This window comes from Colossoma macropomum, unplaced genomic scaffold, assembly GCF_904425465.1.
Source record: "Colossoma macropomum unplaced genomic scaffold, Colossoma_macropomum, whole genome shotgun sequence".
NCBI classification, from domain to species: domain Eukaryota; kingdom Metazoa; phylum Chordata; class Actinopteri; order Characiformes; family Serrasalmidae; genus Colossoma; species Colossoma macropomum.
The window spans coordinates 6,747,933-6,766,416 of NW_023494796.1; the positions used below are offsets into that span (position 1 = coordinate 6,747,933).

Below are 18,484 nucleotides of genomic sequence, written 5' to 3' on the forward strand. Positions count from 1 at the left end.
TAACATGAATACACTGTACACCTGTAGAGTTCACTGACTGAAGGACTGTCTGGATCCAGTATATTTTCTAATTGCACATAGAAAGAAACTCATTTCTGCAGTTAGCACAGATTTAAACACGTGCAGAAACAGCATGCTCAGTAGATCCTCTCAGATCTCCATGAGATTCAGTGAGGACAAAAAACTGCAGATAGATCCTCCAATTTCAGAACTGAGGTCGATGACAAAAACTATGCAGTTCTTTTCTCACATTCTTATTTTCCTCAATAGCATGCATGAATTTGTTTTGCTAATGCTTGATTTTATTAATTTGCATTTTTATCAATTAACTTCTTAAATGAAACAATATGAATATAAGGCAAGTAAGACAAGTAAACTGACCGTTTAACACTTTGTCAGGTTTTAACAAATAATTACAGTATTATTTATACAGCTAATCTGCTGTTGTCCTAGTTCCTTGATTTATCTTTGTCCATCTGTCTGTGAGTGTTTTTGGAACCTGGAGTGAGTCCCAGAGAGACAGAGAGAGAGAGAGAAAGAGAGACGGCGGTCATTAGCAGAGCGCTGCACCATAATCCACTTCTCTGAACGGACAAAATAACCTTTGGCTGCAGTGATGCAGATTCGCTCTGACGGATTAACTTCATGCAGCAGATTAGTGGACCTGGTGTGACTCTGTGGAGTGAAGAGGTGGGTAGAGCTTTAGTTAAATATTTCATTCTGCTCTTCATTCTGCTCTTCATCCTGCACCTCGTCCTCCCTTTCCGTCTGCTTTCCTCTCGTTACGGATTGTGTGTTTTGTCCTGAGTGGTGTATAGAGCTGGTCTGTTTTTCTCATCATCATTCTAAGGGGATATCATGCCGTGCCTACACACAGAAAACCAGGTCAGGAGCCCTGTGGACCCCAAGACCCCCCCACACCCTTCCCCAGAGACTACACAGAGGAGTAAGAAGAAGAAGAAGGAAGACAGGCAGAGTGGAAAGGTTCTCCCTCCTCTGTGGAGCTTACAAGCTAAAACTGGGCAGTGGGGCTTCCGAAAGGCCCTGGAGGGGCCAGTGGAGATACAGGAGTCATGGTCAGAAGACCACTCAGAGACTATCAACAGTCCAAGGTACAAGTCACTTACAGACATCTACACTGTAGCAAGGGAGCATTACTGTACAGTGAGTTCAGTACAATAATGTATTTGCCATTACAGTACAGTACAATACTGTACTGGTCAACACAGTACAGTCAGTATAATACTGTATGGGGTCTATACTGCACAGAACAATATAGTACAGTACAATACTGTATTGGTCATAACAGTACAGTCATTACAGTAGAATTCTGTATGAGGCCACTCCAGTAGTCAGTACAGTACAATACTGTATTGGTCATTACAGTACAGTCAGTATAATACTGTATGGGGTCTATACTGTACAGAACAATATAGTACAGTGCAATAGTATATTGGTCATTATAGTACAGTCATTACAGTATAATTCTGTATAAGGCCACTCCAGTACAGTCAGTACTGTACAATACTGTATTGGTTGTTACAGTATAATTCTGTATGAGGCCATTACAGTACAGTCAGTACAGTACAATACTGTATTGGTCATTACAGTACAGTCATTACAGTACAATATTGTACAGTAGTCAGGATAGTTAAATATTCTACGGGTATACACAGCAGTACAGTACTGTATTGGGCAATTACAATACAGTTAGTACAGTACAATACTGTATGTGCATGTTACAGTAGAATACTGTATGGGGTCATTAAAGTACAGTCAGTACAGTACAATGCAGTATTGGGTAATTACAGTACAGTCCGTACAGCACAATAATGTATGGGCACATTACAGTACAATACTATATGGGGTCATTAAAGTACGGTCGATACAGTACAATACTATATGGGGTCATTAGAGTATAGTCATTACAGTAGAGTCATTACAGTACAATACTGTATGGGGTCATTACAATACAGTACTCTGGGTCATTACAGTAGAATACTGTATAGGTCTTTATGGCACAGTCAGTACAGTACAATGCTGTATGGGGTCATTACAGTACAGTACTCTGGGTCATAACAGTATAATACTGTATGGGTTTCTACAGTACAGTAAGTACAGTACAATACTGTATGGGGTCATTACAGTATAGTCACTACATTACAGTCATTACGGTATGATACCGAAGGGGGTCATTACAGTACAGTCAGTACAATACAATACTGTATGGGGTCATTACAGTACAGTCAGCACAATACAATACTGTATGGGGTCATTACAGTATAGTCACTACATTACAGTCATTACGGTATGATACCGTATGGGGTCATTACAGTACAGTCAGTACAATACAATACTGTATGGGGTCATTACAGTACAGTCAGCACAATACAGTACTGTATGGGGTCATTACAGTGCAGTCAGTTTTTTGCTGACAATCTTATTTCTTTTCCGTTAGGAGGTCCTGCGGGGAGAACCTTCGTTTTGTAAAGATGTCTGGCTGGGTTCGGATGCACCCCGAGTTGAGCATGCTTCTACAAGGCAGGCGCAGGGACTCCCACCCTCCATGCGGATCCTCCTGTAGACTTGTGCCCCCTGCAGCACTGGAGAGACCATGGTTGTGTTTATCTCTAAATCATTTTGAAGACAGCAGTGGGGGTCATTTAGTGAGATCACTGCTGTTTCCAGAATCTTCCATCACACATCAGTACCACCAACCACGACCAGGAAGATCGCCATGCTCTGCTGGGCCTTGTGGGTTAGGCAAGTGCTGTGACTGGATGATGGGGCTGTTGGGAGGCAGAGCCAGTCATCTGAAGTGCCAGGAAATCTGTAACAAGGTCTTGGTGCACATCTGTGATATTGTTGCAGCTGAACGCTGCTGCCTTGCCATGACAACCACAGATGAGGCTGGTGGTCGAGTTCTGGGACCTTTCTTCCAAACAAAAAAGACCCAAAACCACACACACCCAGACTGGGAGAGAAGCATAATGGGATATGTAGTCAGCACAGGGTGGCCTTTGAATATTTCAGATGCTTATGAGGTAATCATCGACAAATGCATAAGCAGCACACCTGCAATAAAGACTATTTCTACTTTAGATCTGTTCAAATAAAGTCCATCTACATAATGAAAATCTTGCAGTTGACAAGATTTGAATTGTCTGGTTAGAGTCTCATTGCTAGTCTCGTTAGGGTCTTGGTGATGGCCTGGCTATGGTCTTATTGCTGATTTGGTTATGGTCTCATTGCTGGTGTAGTTAGAATCTCATTGCTAGTCTGGTTACAGTCTATTTGCTGCCTTGAACAATGCACAGTAAGTTATACCATCGTACAACACAGTGTTTGTGTTTCAAGCAACATATTACACAATTAGAATTAGAGATTTGCAAATTGATTTACAAAACCAAACCTTATATTACTTGTTTATGTTTTATAGATATTTTATAGATTTCTTAGCTTTTAAAAGTTTGTTTAGATTAGTAGAGCTTGTAGGAAAAAGTATGTGGACAAAAGGTCAGACAAGGGGAGTGTGAAAGGTAAAAAGTAAGATCATGGGATAGCTAGAGGGGAATCCTTCATTGATCTACATTTAGCCTCTAATCCCAGTTTCTGCCAGACAGCCAACTGAGATATGTTTAGTCTGGATAAAGGATGGAGGTGTCTGTGGAAAAGATCTTAACTTTTATCTCTCACACAGAAAGAACATGACATTACACGACCTCAGCAGTTCATGTCAGGTTCCAGTTTTCCTGTCCTAGCCCTGGTCTAATCTAAACCCACCTTAACTATCTACCCTTAAATATAACCTATACTCCACCTTATGCAATAATTCTCCTATAAAATAAAACATCCTTGCAGTAACCCCAAATGTACCTACTTTAACCATAGACATAATGTACCATAACCCCACCCTGGCCTCCTGACCAACCTTAACCTCACCCTTCCCCAACATTAGGCTAACCCTAACCCTACCCCCAGCTCTAATGTAACCTCACATAAGCAGCCAGTTTTAACGTAGCCTTTTCTTACCCTCATTCTACATTAGCACTATTATTAATATTATTATTATTATTATTATTATTATTATTCAGTGTCATCAAGTTGGTTCTGACTCCTAGTGACCATACAGATAATATTTCTCCAGAATGTCTTGTCTTCTGTTTGGGTCTTCAGCCTTGGCTGGTAGTCTCCATCCATCTCAGAGCTGGTGGTCTTCTTGCTGTTTTACCGTAATATATCTAAAATAAGAGCATCAGCTTGAATATCTGGGCTTGAAGTTAGCAGTTCAGCCTGATTTAGCCAACAATTGTTTTCTTGCCTTTCAAAGTCCTCTCAAAAGTCTAAAGAATGGTGGAAAAGTCCATGGCTTGGACTCTTATGATATTTGTTTGAAAAGAAACATCATTGTTCTACCAAGTGTCTGTGTCGTATTTCTTGACTGCTGGATCTTCTGTTGTTAATGGTTGACCCAAGTAAGCAAAAGCTGCCCTCCACTTCTACAAAAAGTACAGTTTTCTACAGGAAATTTAGCGCTCTTTCCTGTTGTTAAAACCTTTGTTTTCTTCAGACTGAGCTAAAGTCATATCGTTTCACTTTGTTCCTTAATGTTCTTCACAAGAACATTCTTTATAATATTTTCAGTATGAGTGCCACCCGCATATCAAAGGCTACTGATGTTTGTTCCACTAATCTTGAAACCTTGATTATCTTCTTTCAGCCTTGCATCTCAAATTATATGTTCTGCATAGAGGTAGAACAAGTATGGGATAGTTGGCAGCCTTGTCTCGTTGCTTTGCCGATGTAGAACTAGTCTTGTTTGTCTTGTTTGTGACAATGGCTCGTTTATCAGCATATAGATTCCTCATTTCAACAATGCACAATGGCATTCACCATTAGAATTACTGTAGTACATGCAGACATTCAGTCAGTACTTGGTAATGCCTTCTCTGGCAGTAATGACACCTTCCTTAATTGGTTCCTGGGATCAACTTGACAAATGTTTTGTTTATGACATACAGTGGAGATTTCACTCTAGTCCAGTTTTATCCCTGCACTTAAAATAGTATTAGAAGTAATAGTAGTTTTATTTATGTGATTTAGATATGTCATCTTACAACTACACTAAAGTTTATTTCTTTTGGCAAGAATTGTTTGATGTAACATGATTTTTATGGGATAGTTTTTGAAGAATGTAGGTCCTGAGTGGTGCATCAAGGTCAACATTTCAGAATTTTTCAAATCAACTCCTTTTCCTTTTCTAATCAACCAAGACTTTTGAGTAGAACACTGCACAGTAATATTCATAAGTCTTGTTTGACTGTTTTGCTTTGTTTGCTAAGAAAATTTGTGTTTGTATTGCATAGGACACGCGATATCACATAGGAGTGGATGAACCAGCAGCCTGCAGACCTAAGAGCATCCTGAGTGTACCCATCAAAAACCAGCATGCTGAGGTCAGCAGATCACACTAAACCTAATGTTAGCACTAGCATCTAAAGTTGGCCTAATCCAAACTAGAATGGTGAGGTCAGCAGGTCATACTAACTGTAATGTTAACATGAATGTTTAGATCTAGATATTCTGCAGAAAATTTCAAAACACATAAGGATCAGTCTTAAACTTCTGGGGTCTGAGGTCACATTCTTGATTTGTGCATATTTTCTTAAATCTTCCTTTGAAGGATCTTAATACAACACAATAGTCATATGTTTCAAATCAAAATGCTCCGTTATCTTCATCACTACTTTTTCAAAACCGCTGCAGCAACTTCAGCAGCTGTAAACTCTCTGGACTCCATTTCACATGAGTCTCTGATGTGGATTTCCTGAGTGTCTATTGGTTAGTTTCACACAGAATGTAGACGGATCCACCAGTTCCACACAGTGAGAGGCAGATGATGTGTATCTCAGCCCCTCTTCATAGGCTCATAACTCCAGATGTGAGTCGCGTATGATCTCGTGATAAGATGGAATGGAAAGGGCGACTCTACAGATTCAGGAAATGTTTGAAGGGTATTTCTGCGCTGGATCATATCATCATATGATATTATCATAATCTTATCATAAAGAAACAGATATAGAAACATCGAATATAACACAGGAGTGAGAATCTGTGGTTAATAATAAAAAATAATAGTAAATAAATATTAAACACACACACACGCACATTATCTAGGCCGTATATCCTTCAGGGTCACAGGGGATGCTGGAGCCCAGTGATCATTGGGCGGAAGACAGGAAACACTGTGGACGGGTTGTCAGTCCATCACAGGGCTAAATATTAAATATTACATATTAAATGATATGGTTATTATGCTATGTTGGCTTAAATGTGATTTTTTTCCGGCAGGTTATTGGTGTTGTCATGGCAGTGAACAAGACGGGAACAGCCTGTTTTTTCTCAAAGCAAGATGAGAAGGTGTGTTTGCCCTCAGACTGTACAAGTACACACATTATCACAGCGCTGGAAATCCTGCCAATAAAGCACTGATAATCACTGCTGTTAATTTATGTTTTTTCAGTAAGTGTTGCTAATAAGTTTCTCTTGTAAGAAACAGCTAATATAGCAGACACTGTGCAACTTTTAAATAGTTATAACTCAAGTCACAGTGATTAGCATCATGGGTAACAATTTGGGCTTAAATGATGGAAGTTGAGGTTCAAATCGCTGCTCAAGCAATAACCTTAGCATTATAGTTTTAACACCAGCTTTTACATTGTCTCTCACAAGAGTGTTTGCAATATGCTGTAAATTGAATCAAAATTAATTAATGTCCAGGTTGCCCTTTTTACTCTTGAGCCCCCCAAAATGCCTGTGCATGAGCCTGATGATCACAGTGTTCCTCAGCAGAGTAATGAGTATGTCTATGATACTGTGGCTATTTAATTTTTGTGCATTTGCTTTTTTTTAACAAATCAATGTTGTGTTGGTGCTGTTTTTTTGTTGTTGGTTAGGTCCTGTCATCACACTTGGCTTTGTTAGGAGTGATTTTGGAAAATAAACAGCTCACTGAAAGGTTTGAACAGGAGCGCCACCACAACCAGGTAAACTACTACTTAACATGTAAACTTAACCTGTTTTCTGACCTAACTTCAAACCCGCCAGAGTCGCCACAAAGGCTGTGTTAGTTTGATTTGTTGAGTTGGGCTTGATTGACTGTGTTGATTTGATTGGTTGTGTTGGGTTTGATTGGTTGTGTTGGTTTGATTGGATGTGTTGGGTTTGATTGGTTGTGTTGGTTTGATTGGATGTGTTGGGTGTGATTGGCTGTGTTGAGTTTGACTAGCTGTGTTGGTTTGATTGGTTGAGTTGGGTTTGGCTGGCTGTGTTGGATTTTATTGGCTGTGTTGGTTTGGTTGAGTTGGGTTTGATTGGCTGCATTGGGTTTGATTGGCTGTGTTGGTTTGATTGGTTGAGTTAGGTTTGATTGACTGTGTTGGGTTAGATTGGCTGTGTTGAGTTTGACTAGCTGTGTTGGTTTGATTGGTTGAGTTGGGTTTGGCTGGCTGTGTTGGATTTTATTGGCTGTGTTGGTTTGATTGGATGAGTTGGATTTGATTGGCAGTGTTGGGTTTGATTGGCTGTGTTGGTTTGATTGGTTGAGTTTGGTTTGATTGCCTGTGTTGTTTGATTTAATGTCTTAAATCTGATTGGTCATGTTGTGTTTGACTGGCTGTGTTGGATTTGATTGTGTTTAATTTGATTGGATATGTTGGATTTGAATGGTTATGTTGGACTTGACTGGTCATGTTGGGTTTCTTTGACAGTGTTGGGTTTGATTGGCTGTGTTGTGTTTTTCTTTGGCTGTGTTGTGTTTAATTGAATGTGTTGGATTGGTTTGATTGACAGGTCTTGTTGGAACTGGTCCGGCTGCTGACCGAACATCATCAATGTTTGGAGACTCTACTCAGTAAACTGTCTGCTGTCATCCTGCAGGCTTCTAAAGCGAAACTCTGTAAAATCTTCATTTCAGATCAGAGTGACAGGGTAATGCTTCTAAATCTTCTCTCAGATTTTTCAGTGGGCTCTGTTTGTGATTAAGATGGTGGGAATGACTGAAACGTTTATGCTTTAAAGGCAGTCTTGACTGTGTTTGTGTGTGTGTGTGTGTGTGTGTGTGTGTGTGTGTGTGTGTGCAGGAGTGTTTCTCGTGGATGGTGTGTGAAGAGCGTGTTGACCACGGTCGCTCAACACACCACTCCAAAAGGTCAGTAAATCCAGTTGAATTAACCATGAAAAGAGTTCTAATAGTGCCACCTTGTGGAAATTTCAGCCTGCTAACAGTCAGTCAGTTGGTGAGTCAGTCAGTTAATCTGTCAGTGAGTCAGTCAATCAGTGAGTCTGTCAGTGAATTTTTCAGACAGCCAGGCAGTCAGTGAGTCAATCAGGCTGAGTCTGTCAGTGAGTTTGTCAGTCAGGCAACTAATGAGTCAGTCAGTGAGTGAGTCAGTCAGTGTGAGTCACTCAGTGAGTCAGTCAGTCAGTGAGTCTGTGAAGCGAGTCAAAGAGTCAGTCAGTGAGTCAGTCAATCAGTCAGTCAGTGAACCAGTCACTGAGTCAGGTGAGTCACTGAGTCAGTCATTCAGTCAGTCAGTCAGTGAATTTGTCAGTTAGTCAGTCAGTGAGTCAGTCAGTGAATTTCACAGCCAGCCAGTCGGTGAGTCCTTCAATTCGTCTGTCAGACAGTCAGTCAGCTAGTGAATCAGTCATTGAATGTCAGACAGTCAGGCAGTGAGTCAATGAGTCAGTCAGTGAGTGAGTCAGTGACTCAGTCAGTGAGTTACTGAGTCAGTCAGTTCAATGAGGTGCTTCACATAATGTCATTTCTCAAGATATTATGGAAACAAAGTGATCCAAATAAATTCCTGAACACTCAGACTCAAAAAGCACAAAATACAAATGTAAATATTTGTTAATTACATTCTTGTGTTTTTAGATAAAAACTAAGTTTTTGCTCATTTTTACTGTACATATACAGTAGTTTCCATAAGTATTTGGACTGTTGTTGAATCTCTGATTTGAAAATAGTGACTTTGTTTTTTTTCCAGACTGCACAGTGTTTGAGTTTGTTTATGTCGGTAGTGCTGTGTTTGCATTGAATTTCATAACCTCTAATACATTTTTAGGGAATTTGATGTGAATGATGTCTCCTACATGTATGCTGTGAGAGTCCGTAACTCCAATGAAATGCTGAATATCTCTAACGTCAAGAGTGTGACTCAACCGGTCAGTTCAATAAACTAATAAACAATAAATCAGTAAATAAATACTTATAAATAAATGACTTCACATTTCATCCACAAATACTTTTACAGTCTGTTTATAAAGTGATGTTGATATGTTTAGTTTAAACTGAAGCTCTTTCTGTTTTCAGACGGCTGCAGGTGTTCAGAGTTTGATCTGTGCTCCAATCAGAGACTCTCAGAGGAACCTGGTCTTAGGTATAAAACTGTCTTTGCACGTTTAAATGAACTATTGCTTTAAGTTACCTGTAATTCTGTATGTGTTCCTGACTATGGTGTGTTTGTAGGTGTGTGTGAGCTGCTGAATAAGGTCAGTACAGACTCTGATGAAGGGAGTGGTTTCAGCAGGGCAGATGAGCGCCTCCTGCAGACCTTTGTAGAGTGCTGTGCTCTGGCTTTACACACTTACACTGTCCAGCAAGAAGCCGAGAAAAACTTCACCAAACTGACCATCACTGAGGAGGTAAAAACTTAGATCCAATTCCAATCACTGACACTTTCTCTCAAATAATTCAACATTGTATCATAAATAAGTCCTTAAAATAATTTTGACAACTTTTATTTTTAAATTCCAGTGTGGATGCTCACCTTGTCTCTAACATCTCCAATATAACTGAACTCCAAATAGAATCCTACAGATTCCATTCAATCTAATACCTAATCCTAAACCTGCCTAACCCTAAAGCCTGATCTTTAATCCTTGACATAATCCTAGCCTTACTTACTAAACTATGATCTAACCATAAACTCAAACCCAACCCTAAGACCTTGGCAACACCATAGACCCTAAACTTTAATCCTAAACTCAATCCTAGCCTTAACTTCAATCTAAACTAATCCTAATCCTTACCCTAATTTTAATTTTAACCCGAACCCTAACTTTTAATCCTAGATCTAATCCTAGGCTTAATTTGTCTGCCTAAAACCTAATCTTTAATCCGAAACCTAAACCTAATTTTAATTTTAATCTAAACCATGATCTTTAATCTTGAATCTAACTCTAATTTTACGTTCAAACTAAACCCTAATCATGAATCGTAAACATAACCATAATTTAAAGTTCAACTTTAACCCAAACCTTTAATCCTAAACCTAACCCAAACTGTAACAGTGTTAATCACCTGTTTTAGAACACAGTTTGTGAGGATGTGATCATCTATAATTAATTTATAAAGGACTCTCAGAATAACCCATCGTAGCTGAACTGACGATGAGTAAAAGAATATGGACTTCAACTCCCAGAAACCTTTGGGTTAAACTTGTCTACTAGCAACCTTGTACAGACTATCACTGATACTCGCAGCCGCCTTTATCTGTGTGTCTGTTTTTTCATCCGTAGGTTCTTTCTTACCACATTTCTGCTCCTGTGGATGAGGCTGAGGCTCTGGAGGTGATTGATTTGGTCTCCTTTTCAGAAATGTCTATTAGTGTAAAACTGTTCTCCTCCTAATCTAAGACCAACAGAAGATCTGTGGACATTCCTGAAATATATACCCCCATGGCCCTGGTCCTGGAGAGTTCAAAACATCTGAGGCTGGTTGCACCAGCGTGTCTTAACTATAACAGTTCTAAGACTACGTTCCCATTGCAAGCCTCATTTTCTGCAAATCCAATCTCTCTCACACGATGTTTCACACACACACAAACCCTAACTTCAAGATCTTAGCTATATTACCAAGGTTGAAGTGGCACAAATCTGATTTTTTAACCTAATGTGATGTTTTCAGAGCTGCGTGGGCACGCAAATCTGATCTTCTCAAATCCCACCTGAGCCACTTTCATATAGGACGAGGACTGATAGATAAGATGGCTGGCAAACAAGTGGGGAAAACCTGCAAAAATGTTTTACCCAAAAAAAAAATTCAACAATAAGCCACTTTAGTTTTAACTAGATATTAAAAATACATGGGAATATTTGCAGACTTCCAACAGTTTCTTCTACTCATTCTGTGATGTCTCTGTAATGTCTTCTGGGTTTCTCAAACGCTAGAGGGCGCTCCTGAGCGAGTCCAAAATGAATGGGTTTATAGGGAACGTGAGCATAATCATAATTTATAAATGCTTAAACATTTTTAATGTAAAAGAATGCAATCATATCCTGAACATCTGGCATTTTGCAGTCCTATTCTTGATACAACGGGGGAAATAGGAAGTGGTCAGGCTCCTCATAAACCAGCTCTGGTGTTAGTAATTAGTGAAGTTAGCTGTTTAAGTGGCTTGAGCAGCAACAGAAAATGAAACTATCATGGTGTGCAGCAGCACTTTGATGACCCAAGTAATATCTTGTTTAAAGGGGTTATATTAGCCTGACTTTAGGTGTAAAAGTTACATCTGGTCTTGGTGAAAATTTGGCTTATGACCAGTTGGTGCAACGGTCTTAAAGTTACAGCCAGAAAGTTACGACTGACTTAGCTTACAATCAGGCATAAGCCCTGTTGGTGGAACCAGAACCTGGATCTATCAAATACTCCTAAAGCCCTTTATTAGCTGGATCAGTCATGTTAGATTAGGATTGGAACTGAACTCTGCAGGGTGGTAGATCTCCAGGATCAGGATTGGGCACTCCGAGAATGAACCTGGCCTTCTTTCTGTGTGAAATTGTAAATGGTGTGCATTTTTAAACATTTCTCTCTCTCTCTCTTGTAGAAGTGTACAGTTCCTTCAGCGCACTCTCTAGGGCTGATGGAATTTAGCTTCAGCGAGGCTGGCTTGTCTTTGGCTGCTAGCGCTCAGGCTGCTGTGCGCATGTTCCTGGACCTTGACCTGCTGCAGAACTTCAACATAGAGTATAAGGTTCAGTCTAAACACACTGCACAAGAAATAACTATAGATGTCTGGGTTAAAGTGATGTTTCACCAAAAATGGGAGCTTAAACTCCACCAATTAGCACCAATCTACAACCCAAATTTTAAACCTGACCAGCTAGCTCTGGTTTAAGCTGATTATTTGAAATAATTTAACAGCTCAACACCATTTGAGGGAAGTGTGTAATGACTTAGGCATGCAGTTAGCACCATGCTAATTGGTGAGGTGTAAGTTCCCATTACTTCTTAGCTACTTTAGCCTTGTAGCTCCAGTGTCGATCTTATGCTGTATTCAGGTAAACTCATTAACTGGTTAGTGTTTACTGTGAAGTGAAAGATTATGAGCACTGAACACCCCAGTACTGCCGTAACAGAGGGACTCTGAACACAGCGCTGATCTGCACTCAGCTCTGTTCTGTCCTTTTCTAGACTCTGTGTCGGTGGGTGTTGAGCGTAAGGAGGGGCTACAGGAGTAACATAGCCTATCACAACTGGAGCCATGCCTTAAGCACCGCGCACTGCATGTTCGCCATTATCAGAAGAACAGAGCAGCTTCAGGTTAGTGACATTTTAAAGTGATGCTTTGAACAGATCTGTGTCCTCTGTGTTTTGTTAACACAGTAATTTGAGCAGTTTGTTTATTTCTTTACAGAGTAATTTGAGCAGTTTGTTTATTTGTTTGCAGAGTAATTTGAGCAGTTTGTTTATTTGTTTGCAGAGTAATTTGAGCAGTTTGTTTATTTCTTTACAGAGTAATTTGAGCAGATCGTTTTGTTTAGAGTCATTTTAGCAGTTTGTTTGTTTGCAGAGAATTTGAGCAGGTTGTTTTGTTTACAGAGTAATTTAAGCCATTTGTTTATTTGTGTACAGAGTAATTTGAGTAGTTTGTTTTGTATACAGAGTCATTTAAAAAGTTTATTTTTGTTTACAGATTTATTTGTTTGTTTGTTTACAGAGTAATTTAAGCAGTTTGGAGATTTTGGCTCTGATGGTTTCAGCTTTGAGTCATGATCTCGATCACAGAGGTGTCAATAACTCCTACATACACAGGTACACACACACAAACACACATAGAGATGGACACATCAGTGATCTATAACAGATATCATCACTGTGTGTGTGTGTGTGTGTTTTTGTTGGTGTGTGTGTTTCAGAACGCAGCACCCATTATCTCGACTCTACACACACTCCACTCTGGAACACCATCATGTTAACATCTGTCTGCTCATCCTCAACAACCCTGTAAGAACATCTGTCCACTTGTCCACCTGTGTGTCAATCCATCAGCTCCAGTCTGGTGTACTCATTTAACAATCTATTTAACATCACTCACATAAACACCAAATTTCTCTCTCTCTCTCTCTCTCTCTCTATCTCTCTATATGTCTGTCTCTCTCTATCTCTCTCTCAGGACAGTAGAATTCTCTGTAATCTCGCAGCTGAAGATTATAAAGCCTGTATTGGGATGATTGAGAAGAACATTCTGGCTACAGACCTGACAGTTCACACACAGTGAGTAACTACACAGTGTATGGACAATAACTGGACAGTGATCAAATGAGGAGATTGGAGTGAGAGGATGGAAAAAGAGAGGGAGAGGATGGTAAAAGAAGAGTGAGAGGATGGAGAGATGAGAGTTAGAGGATGGTAAAAGGAGAGTGAGAGGATGGTAAAAGAAGAGTGAGAGAATGGTGGGATAAGAGTGAGAGGATGGTAAAAGGAGAGCAATAGGATGGTAAAAGGAGAGCAATAGGATGGTAAAAGGAGAGTGAGAGGATGGAGAGATGAGAGTGAGAGGATGGTAAAAGGAGAGCAATAGGATGGTAAAAGGAGAGTGAGAGAATGGAGAGATGAGAGTGAGAGTATGGTAAAAGGAGAGCAATAGGATGGTAAAAGAAGAGTGAGAGGATGGAAAGAGGAGAGTGAGAGGGTGGTAAAAGAAGTGTGATAGGATGGTAAAAGAAGAGTGAGAGGATGGTGGGAAGAGAGTGAGAGGATGGTACAAGGAGACTGAGGATGGTACAAAAAGACTGAGAGGATGGAGAGAGGAGAGTAAGAGGGTGGTAAAAGAAGAGTGATAGGATGGTAAAAGAAGGGTGAGAGGATTGTGGGAGGAGAGTGATGTGATGGTACCAGAAGAGTGAGATGATGGTGGAAGGAGAGAGAGTGGATGGTAAAAGGAGAGTGAGAGGATAGAGAGGAGAGTGAGAGAAAGGGTGGAGGGAGTGGAGTGAGAGGATAGTGAGAGAATGCTAAAGAGAGTGTCTGTTTTTTTTGTTTTTTAGGAGATGTTTGATGTGTTTTTCTGATGATTTCTGTGTGTGTGTGTGTGTGTGTGTGTGTGTGTGTGTGTGTGTGTGTGTTTTCAGGAGAAGATCTGAGTTCTTTCATTTGGTTGATAATAAGACTCTGCGGTGGGAGAACAAGGAGCACAGAGATCTGCTGAGGTAAACACAGTGTGAACAGTAAACAGAGTGAGGCCGACACCACTTATCAGTTTGTCAGTAATTATCGATTACAGCCATCAAATCAATGAGTGGGATGTATTTATATCTATTTGTATGTGTGAGCATCTGCGCTCCAGTCCAGGTGTTTGAAACTCCAGTTCTGGTTTTAATACTTTCATACTTACTGTTAGCTCCCTGTGAAGCATGTGGTGTGATCTCACTTCCACACAGAGCTGACGGAGGCTCTTCAGAGCTGATCCAAAGAGCTGATGAAGGCTCTTCATTGCTGGTCTACAGAGCTGATTCATGGAGCTAATGAAGGCTCTTCACAGCTGATCTACAGAGCTGATTCACAGAGTCATTGAAGGCTCTTTAAGACTGATCTACAGATCTAATGAAGGCTCTACAGCAGTGCTGAGTGGAGTTCGGGGCTCTGATTCAACCCCAAAATATAACATTTTTTAAAAATATTTTCCTGTAAAATTCTGTTTTAGTGTTTCCCTGTAAGACTCTGTGAAAACGCTGCAAGGTTTTGTCGCCCCTCCTTGTGGAACTAGAAACTGAACATGTGTCTTAAATATAAAATATATAACATGTTTAATGTAAAACAATGACAATATTTCTAAGTAAATTTGTCCAGGTTTGTCAAATTTGTTTATTGTCACAGCCGAACAAGAGAGCTATATGTGTTTTACAGCAGCTTTCAGTTTTCAGCAGAAAAAAAATGAATAAACGTTGTGTGTGTGTGTGTGTAACAGGTCGGTGTTGATGACGGCCTGTGATGTGTGTGCAATCACCAAACCCTGGAAAGAACAAAAACGAGTAAGATACACACACAAACTCACACACACACACATATACACACACACATACACACATTTACATATGTTTGTGATTCGTTGACAGATTGCAAGGCTGGTTGCAGAAGAATTCTTTGCACAAGGAGACCGAGAGAAACGTGAATTCAACATTCAGCCAGACGTAAGTTTGAACTGTGCATGATGTCAGTCTTAACACCACTAACTTTAGTAATGTTCAGCCAGTCGTGTGAACTGTTCATGATCCCAGACTGAACCCGACTGATGCCAGTAACGCTCAGCCAATCATAAGCGTAAACTGTTCCCAAACTCAGACTAAACACAATTAATGGCAATAATGTTCAGCTTGTCATAAGTGTGAACTTTTCACAATCTTAGACTAAACACTATTAACTCCAGTAATGTTCAGCCAGTTGTAAGTGTGAAATGTTCACAATCTGAAACTAAACACGTCTAACTTCAGTAATGTTCAGTCAGTCGTAAGCCTGAACTGTTCATGATCTCAGACTGAAATCGGCCAATGTCAGTAAGTTAAGCCAGTCGTGTGAACTGTTCATGATCCCAGACTGAACCCGACTGATGCCAGTCACGCTCAGCCAATCATAAGCGTAAACTGTTCCCAAACTCAGACTAAACACAATTAATGGCAATAATGTTCAGCTTGTTGTAAGTGTGAAATGTTCACAATCTGAAACTAAACACGTCTAACTTCAACTGTCTGAATTGTTCATGATCTCAGACTGAAATCGGCCAATGTCAGTAAGTTAAGCCAGTTGTGTGAACTGTTCATGATTCAACATGATTCAATGTTCAACGCCAGCAATGCTCAGCAAGTAAAAAGCGTAGACTGTTCACAATCTCAGACAAAACACAATTAACATAGGTAAAGTTCGTTATCTCAGACTGAAAACAACTACTTCAAGTAACATTCGGCCAGACGTAAGTGTGAACTGTTTACAATCTCAGACTAAACACAATTAACTTCAAGTAACGTTCAGCCAGTCATAAACATGAGTTCATGATTTGAAACTAAACATGTCTAACTTCAGCAACGTTCAGCTAGTTGTATGTGTGAAATGTTCACGATCTTAGACTAAACACAATTAACTTCAGTAACGTTCAGCCAGTCGTAAGCATGAACAGGTTATGATCTGAAACTAAACACGACTAACTTCTGTAACGTTCAATCTGTTGGTGTTTTTTGTCAGGCTGTGATGGACAGAGTGAACAGCACTCGTTTAGCTGAGTTGCAGGTCCAGTACATCGACTCTGTCTGTTCACCGCTGTATGGGGTGAGACTCTCTTTCAGCACAAGACACATTAAAAGCTTTTATTTTTTTATTATCACCATCTTTCAGTAATCACTTTCTCTCTTACATTACCTTTATATCTCTCTCTCCCACTGTATTTTCTCTCTCGGTCTGTCTCTCTCTCTTATAGGCCCTGTCCAGTCTGTTTGAATCTTGTTCTCCTTTAAAGGATGGTTGTACAAAAAATAGAGAGAAGTGGCAGATGCTGGTGGAAAAAGGAAAACAAAAGAGGGATGCAGTAAAAGAATGAAAGATCGAGCTACAGTTCAGTCCATAAAGACATTTAGTTTCTTTCTCATCATATCAGTGTCTCACTGTAGATGTAGAAATGCAATATTTGTTCTGGATTCATTCATCCATCCATCTTTGTATAGATGTATTAACAATCTGTTAAATGTTATGTTTATTAATGTGCATGTTGTGATATAATAACATGTTCTAAGTGTGTCAGAATGTGAATGAATGTGTTTCATTGTGCCGAGGATGGTTATTTTCCTTTCTTTTGTCTTAAATTGAATTAAAAAAAATCATCTCTGTACTTTACTGCTAGATCTGGCCTTTATTTAGACTTTACAATTGTGTATTTATTTTTTAAAATAAATACAGTTTCAGTAAATATGTGTACATTTTGAATAAACAATGCTAATAATTTTATTCTCTGCACTTAAGTGTCAATAGCTGATGTCTTTCTTTTTAACCATAAACTAGCAGGTGGAATTAGAGAGATCGTTTGGACTTTTATTCTAAAACATCCCCAGGGCAGAGTAGATTTAGAGCTGCTGTTCATGTGTTTAACCAGCAGGTGTCATTATTGTGCACTGGCTTCAAACGCTTCACGTAATTAATTCTTGAAGCACACACACAATGTTTTGTTAATTTATTTCATAGTTTCAGAGTGACGTGTACTTGAGAACAGTTTGTCTTCATTTTGATCTTTCGATAATTAAGTTCAGTTATTAAAGTTCTGCAAAAGTACAGCTTCAATATGAAACATCCCCTCACTGTCTGTTTGGTGACTTTAGTACTCATTAAATGGGTCACTGCTTGCTCTGCCACTCTGACCTATTACAGCATATATTTATGCGTATAAATACGATGTAATTGTAAAACGTTGCACACTGTTTTGCTTTGGTTTCCGGGTTGAACAACATGTTTTGTAACAATGGTTTAAAATGGTGTGCAGCGGGCTTTGAGGTATATTTTCTCTGGTTTGATGGGCGTGTCAGAGGTGTTACAAAATCAGCAGTGATGTGTAAATAAATTGTAACCCATTTAAACTTTTGGTTACTAGGAAGTTTAAATTTAAATTCATTTTGAATGGCTGTGTTCTTTGAACAAACTAAAGCTACATGTGCACTCTGTGAAAAATCCAATTCATTAGCATTTATAAGCGTATTGCCTACTCTGCTTACTGTTCCCTCTCTTTTGAGCCTAGATAGAGCTAGTGTGTTGCTTAACTGTAGTAAATCTGACTTAAAGTAACCCACTACAAAACCGTGCCGTATTAAAAAGGCAGTGGACACAATGGATCCTGATAAGCTCCAGCTTGGTGTACGCAACTGTTGAAGATGTTAGAAGTATATGTTTTTGAAGTATTAAACCTGTTTCATCAAGCTCTGAAAATTCTTCAATAAGAATGACAAGAATTGCCTCCGCAACTCCCATCATCGCAACACTTATATAACACAACGGAATGTTCAACACACCACCGTTTCCATTTAAATAAACTTTTTGCTATGTTTTGTTGGGGCTGAACGCAGCCCTATTGAAAGAGCTCTGGTTATAGGTGATTCCATTTTACAGCACATGAACATAGCTTCTCCTTCAGGGGTGCCAGTAGCAGTTAGCTGTATACTCAGA

The 18,484-nt window shown here is 39.5% G+C and overlaps 1 protein-coding gene across 1 annotated transcript; it reads left to right on the forward strand.

The window, feature by feature from the left end:
- Window positions 1-858: 858 nt before the first annotated feature.
- pde5aa (phosphodiesterase 5A, cGMP-specific, a) lies at window positions 859-16,874 on the forward strand. The gene is made up of 21 exons (XM_036582870.1): window positions 859-1,118; window positions 2,459-3,044; window positions 5,367-5,456; window positions 6,352-6,420; window positions 6,957-7,046; window positions 7,852-7,989; window positions 8,142-8,209; window positions 9,129-9,228; window positions 9,377-9,443; window positions 9,533-9,708; window positions 10,585-10,635; window positions 11,892-12,038; window positions 12,479-12,607; window positions 13,005-13,099; window positions 13,204-13,291; window positions 13,461-13,561; window positions 14,419-14,496; window positions 15,255-15,318; window positions 15,403-15,477; window positions 16,523-16,606; window positions 16,755-16,874. Exons 1-21 carry the CDS (start codon window positions 859-861, stop codon window positions 16,872-16,874), a joined length of 2,676 nt encoding a protein of 891 aa, XP_036438763.1.
- The last annotated feature ends 1,610 nt before the right edge of the window (window positions 16,875-18,484 follow it).